The 6561-nt window shown below is 37.6% G+C and overlaps 1 protein-coding gene across 1 annotated transcript in view; it reads left to right on the top strand.

Moving 5' to 3' along the window:
- The window catches only part of barx1 (BARX homeobox 1), a gene marked incomplete at its 5' end in the record, with an annotated part of 2365 nt that extends 1651 nt beyond the window's left edge, over window positions 1-714 (top strand). Inside the window, 2 exons of the mRNA XM_080001245.1 lie at window positions 1-35; window positions 400-714. The exon at window positions 1-35 is cut by the window's left edge and continues 50 nt beyond it. Of these exons, the coding sequence (XP_079857371.1) occupies window positions 1-35; window positions 400-564 (200 nt within the window). The 3' untranslated portion in view covers window positions 565-714. The remainder of the gene's footprint in view (window positions 36-399) is intronic.
- Between the last annotated feature and the right edge of the window lie 5847 nt (window positions 715-6561).

Here is a 6561-nt window from a genome sequence, read left to right as displayed (position 1 = left end):
GGTACCAGAATAGAAGAATGAAATGGAAGAAAATAGTAAGTTGGAATTATTCTTTATTTCTAAAAATTAGTCATTGGATCAATTTGAATTTATTATTTTTAGGTTTTCTCAACGTATGAGTTAGACTCAATTTTAAATTGAGGAAACCTAAACATATGTACTGTAGGTTATACGATTAGAAATATTTTATTTTAAAGTTGATCCGATGACTCATGATTTTCATTGTAGGTCCAATAACTATTGAAATAGTATAGAATCAATGATAATGATCAATACATCACTACGTATAATATCGATGAGCTGGATATGCTACTTAATGAGTAATAAAAGTAAAATATCCCCTCTGTGCATTTCGGTGGGTGTATATGTGAGGGGCTTACGTTTTGTGTCTCTCCGCAGGTTCTACAGGGAGGCGGGTTGGAATCCCCGACCAAGCCCAAGGGCCGCCCCAAGAAGAACTCCATCCCCAGCAGCGAGCAGCTCTCCGAGCAGGAGAGATCCAGGGAGCTGGACGGTCAGTCCGAGGCCTCCAGTCCCCGTTTGGACGCCAACCAGGAGGAGTGACACGCCGCCCCTGGGACGTTGAGTGACGAGGCACAGGGCGGATGCTGGGGATGCGGACGCGGTGCCCTGCAGCCTCCGCGGAGAAGAGGCCGAGACCTGCGGGCGCGGTGCGGCGGTGCCTGGACGCTGTGGCGCGGGAGCAAAAAGATCTGCGATCATTCTGTAAATGCTGGACTTCTCACGCGGCATTTTGCATTGCGTGGACCCGCAAAACTGATATATAATGTAAAATATGACGTTTTTCAAGAGAAATATGTTGCCTACCCAGTGCATTGCAATCGCTCTTATGGACTTCTTGAAAAGGGAGCGCTCAGTAGGTCTATTGCATATTCAAAGGATTCACTTTGTACCTTATGCATTCCTTTGGTGTAAGTGTTATGTTTAATTATTAAATGTATTTTCCGTTAAACCTCCTGTCCCTTTTCATGAGTAGGCGAGTACACGTACATGTTTTTAAAAGCCCGTAAATATTCGTTTAAAATATTATTTAATAGTAATAACGATGCAATATTTAATTAATGAAAATGAATTCATTTAATTCTGAAAATATGTAAACATTGTAAGAAGTATTTGATAACATTTCCCGATAATCCTTATCATTTATTTTTTTTACTTTCTTGACCTTTATTGACGCCTGTATTAGTTATGACATTATCAGTCGCGTGCCATCACGCCCACGTGCCACCAAAATGAGTATGACGTCACACCCGCGCGCGCAAAAAAACCCAAAAAACAATAATAATAATAATAATAATAATAATAATTATAATATTAATTAGAATGGAATATTTTAATGTTCGCTCGATCGCAGTAAAGGGGGAAATAGCAGAGATCCACAAAAACAGGTTTGGAGGTCCTTGACTTTAGAGAATTAGTTATTTGCGGTTGAAAGCAAAGTTCGTCTATGTTTGTTTTGGATATGTGTCAAATAGCTGCCCAGACTGCGTACCCCCTGGTGATGCAGATCACGGCAGCATATTCAACTTTTAATATGTAATATGCATTACCTATTCTGTTTTAAATCGGGAAATTGAAAGCTATAAGCGCTTTAGATGTTTCTGGATCCATGGGCAAAACAGCGCTATTACACACATGACAAATATTACAACTCTCTGTTTCAGGGAAATAACATTTATTAACACGTTGACGTTATCATTGCCAAAGCAAATCAACAAAGTGAACAAAATGAGGTAATTTAGTGAAGATAAATTGATATCAAACACAAACGTGCACTTAAAATAAAATATATTTTTTTAATTAAACATAAATAGGTAAAGCTAACCTTAAATATATACACAATAAATACATATGGATAAGTACAGTGCATCTATTTGAACTAAAGTGCCTCCACTGTGACACTTGAACTAGTATCGTATTTCTGCATTCCATATGTATCATCTCTCTCTCTCTCTCTCTCACGTTCTCCAACTCCCTCGCTCTACAGTTTTTATATTTTTCTCTATCAACAAAATAATAACAATGTGCTGCAGTGACACGCACACCATCATTGGGTCGACTTAAAAAAAATGCTTATATTCAAACAATCTGAATTTCTCAGTTGTTCTCGACTTGCGGATTGAGAATTTGAGATGTACACCCTAAAATGAGGCATCCAAAAAACATAGGTTTGACTAACGAAAGCAGCATTTTTTTTTAAAGTTGATCCAGTTTGGAAAACTACAACTGCTACATCTACAAATGAAGAGGATAGGGGGTGAAAAAGAGCAGTATCATGAACTGGTTCATTTAATGTCATATCTAGATCATCTTTTGTTTGATCCTAACTGACTCGAGGCCATATTCAGGACGACGTTTACATTCAAATATGAATATGAAGAAAGTCTCCTCTTGCTTATCTATCTAACTATCTATCTATCTATCTATCTATCTATCTATCTATCTATCTATCTATCTATCTATCTATCTATCTATCTATCTATCTATCTATCTATCTATCTATCTATCTATCTATCTATCTATCTATCTATCTATCTATCTATCTATAAATGAATATATTTGTGTATATTCATACAAACATATATATATATGTATGTATGAATTCATTTGTACATATATTTTTATATAAATATATATATACAGATATATATAAGCAAGACGAGACTTCCTTCATATTTGTATTCATATATATGTATACGTATATATGTACTGTATATGTATATATTTATTTATCGTTATCAAATATTTGAAGACCAACTAAAACAGCCTGTCGCTTGCAGCCTGCTCGTGGAATATATAGTATATTATAACACTGAGCATGTTACCGACGCGATGGGAGATTTTGGGGTTGATTTTTATTGTATTTCATCTTGGCGTTTTCGTCGCCATCAAGTGACACGCGTTGCTAGGTGGGGTGTTGTCTGGGTTTCTTTTTATTTTACACTTTTATTCACATGATTAATGCATTCGCTCCTTTTAAAAGCTGTGATTCCACGTGGGGGGAACTACTCCACCCGAGAACACAAACAATGCGTTTAATAACAGGTTTGTCACGAAGTAAATGGCAACACTGTAGGAGAGAAATCATAGACTCAAGAAAAGCAATGGCTATGACAAAATACAAAATATGAAACTGTTTAATTTGGCCTCGTATAGGCCTAAATAACGGCCTATATTTTTATTTTTATTCTGATTGAAATGTTGTCCATATATATTTACCCCCCCCCCCGAACCTGCATCTTAAATAATTGAATTAAATATTTAAAATAGCGGGGGCTTTAAAATAAGATTTTTGATGTGAGCTGGGGTATTTTAATTTTACATGGTCGTTATAACCGCTCCTGAAATCCCCCCAAAAATATAAATATAGGCAAAATAAACGCATTAAACATGTTTTTTCCAATTTCTAATTTTACTTTTTTAAATAGATAAAAAAAAGGCTTTACCAATCTGTATCTATATTCCTATTTTACATTTTATAAATAAATACAGTAATATATCCATCTGATATGGAAAATAAGTCGAAATATAGACACAAAACATTTAGAATATGTGAAAGACGCTACAGACGTCTTTCCACTGTGGCTTATTTGCGTTATGCAAAGATGTCATCATTAACCCGTCTTTCATCACCAATAAACCCAATAAACATTTTCCCCAACCCCACCCTTCCCCATTTAAATGCACGCTCATTGGAAATAAAAATGTGGAGACTGTTCTCCTGAAGTAACAAAGAAGATCTCAGGCGTTCGACCCCTGTTTGTTTGACGCTCTTTCAAGAGGTAGTTTTGTTATAAGGTAAGGCGTTATCTTCAGCTATTTTATGATTATTATCATTTTTACATGGTGAGTGATCATTTGCATGGCTTGCGGCTATGCGGCTCTCCAGAAATATTGCTTTTCTCTCTTTTTTTTTTCTTTCTTTTACGGATTCAGGTTTTAAGAGCCTTTCCGTGCGTAATGTAATTCATTTTTACGACTTGAACCCAGTTTAATTATTTTTTAATAACTAGTCGCTCACGAGGAAGGAGAATCTGAGATGGGCCGACGTTTGCAAAGTGGACGAGTATGTCGCACACACATGCTACAATCCCACAACTGCTGTTGATACTAATACTAATGCACTATTAATATAAAACAATTATTTATGATAGTAATATTATATATTAATTATTTCACAACACAAATGTACATATGGCTATTACAAATAAATAAACAAACAAATAAACAAATAAAGGAACAAACAAATTAAATAAATAAACAAACAAATAAACAGATAAATAAATAAATAAATAAATGGATGGATAAATAAATACCGCTCAAAAGCTTTAGAACACCCCCCCTTTTTCTGTTTAAAAAAATAATAATTATTGAAGCAGTTCAAGTCCAGTGAATAACCTGAAATGGTACAAAGGTCAGCAGTAAATTGCCAGAGGATTAAAATAAATAAAATTTAAAAAAGTTTAGGTTACCAAACACTGTCAAATATTGCAGATTTCAGAGTTCTAAAGAAAGGCCCTTTCAGGGAACAAGTAAGGAGTAAGTGGAACGTAAACAAGTAATGGTTTAACAATGTACAGCTGTTCTGCAGCAATGGAAGTAAATTAAGCCTCAAAAATTGATGCAAACAATTCCTACAGGTGTCCCAACGTTTGGTGATTACTTACAAAGCCCCTGTCTGAATAAAAGCAGCGTTGGAACAGACTGTGTTATTTCACCCTCTGAAGCACTATTTGGACAATATTGTACTGCGGGAAGTCGTGTATTGCTGTCTTAATGGCGAGAACAAGGCAATTAACAAAAGAAGGCAGACAGACCATTCTAACCCTTCAACGTGTCGGCCTTTCCTTTAGAGAAATCGCAAAGAAAGAAAACTGGAGGAAACTCTGACGGGAAGAGGTCTGGCAGACCCAAAGCCACAACAGAATCAGAAGACAAGTTTCTGAGAGTCCACAGCAGGACAACAGCTTCAAGCACTGCTTAACACCGGTCCAAGTAAACAAGTCTTAGTTTCAACTGTGAAGAGAAGACTTGAAGCTGCAGGTTTGACAGGTTGTAAGAGCCATTAAGAAAGTAAGAAAGCCATTGCTAAGATGTCAGAAAAACAAAAAGAGGTGTGTCTGGCCCGTGAAGCACCGCCAGTGGATTACCGAAGACCGGAAGAAGGTTTTCTGGACCAAGGAGTCCAAGTTTGAAGTCTTGGGTTCAGGAGGTGAAAGGATGGTTCCTCAGTGTGTGAAACCAACTGTCAAACATGGAGGAGGAAGTGTGATGGTCTTGGGCTCTTTGGCTGGATTCAGAGTCGGCGACTTGCACAGTGACCGGCGCCCTGAACCAAAAGGGCTGCCGCAGCATTATGCAGCACCATGCTGCAGCACCATACAGTGCCCTCTGGCCTCATTGGTCAGGGGTTCATCCTACAGCAAGATAGTGACCCAAAACATACCTCCAGGCTATGTCACAACTAAAGAAGAAGAAGAAGAGAACAAGACGGTCGGATTCAAATCATGGAAGGGCCACCAGCACAGTCTCCAGACTTTTATCCCATGGAGCTGGTTTGGGATGAACTGGACAGAAGGGTGAAAGCAAAGCAAGCTACAAGTGAAACACATTTGTGGGAACTTGTGCAACAGTGTTGGGAAGAACTTTCCCAACAATATTTGATTTCCATTGTCGAAAGAATGCCACGAGTGTGTTTGGCTGTTACATCTGCAAAAGGTGGCTACTTGGATGTGTCAAAAGTTTTTGATTACATTTTGTTAAACAACACGATTGCATGATTTATTTTTTGTGTCCAATGTTTTATTTGTTATATGCTTTAATTACAGAGTACATTGAGACATTTAACTGCGCACATTTGAATAAAAGCTGGAAAAGTGAGGGTTCTAAAACTTTTGACCGGTAAAAAAAAAAAGATAATAATAATAATAATAATAATAATAATAAATAAATAATCCATAAACCAAACCAAATATGTTGGACATATCAGTTCTATATGGGCTATATTTGAAGCTTTGCTTAAGGGATGGACTCGCGCACTGTAACACAAAGTTACACTTGATTCACAGGTTGTATTATTCAAACTATGTGCTGGGTTTGCTGAAAATGATTAAATTATTACAAAATCGTCCTGTATGAAAGAATAAAAAATATCGAATGGATACCCAATTCACAATCTCTCTGTCTCTATTCTTTGCTTTAAGAACTAAAGTGGTCCATGCACATGTGCGTGTGCCTGTGCCTGTGCCTGTGCCTGTGTCTGTGTGTGTGTGTGTGTGTGTGTGTGTGTGTGTGTGTGTGCGTCTGCGTGTGCGTGTGCGTGTGCGTGTGTGTGTGTGTGTGTGTGTGTGTGTGCATGTGCGTGTTCATGTGCGTGTGTGTGTGTGTGTGCGTGTGTGTGTGTGTGTGTGTGTGCGTGCGTGTTCATGTGCGTGTGTGTGTGTGTGCGTGTGTGTGTGTGTGTGTGTGTGTGTGTGTGTGTGTGTGCGCATGTGTGTGTGTGTGTGTGTCCTTCATGGTTAAGGTGTTTGCACTGTAATG

Source organism: Zeus faber (assembly GCF_960531495.2).
Source record: "Zeus faber genome assembly, chromosome: 5".
NCBI lineage: Eukaryota > Metazoa > Chordata > Actinopteri > Zeiformes > Zeidae > Zeus > Zeus faber.
This window is presented reverse-complemented; position numbering and strand designations above follow the sequence as displayed.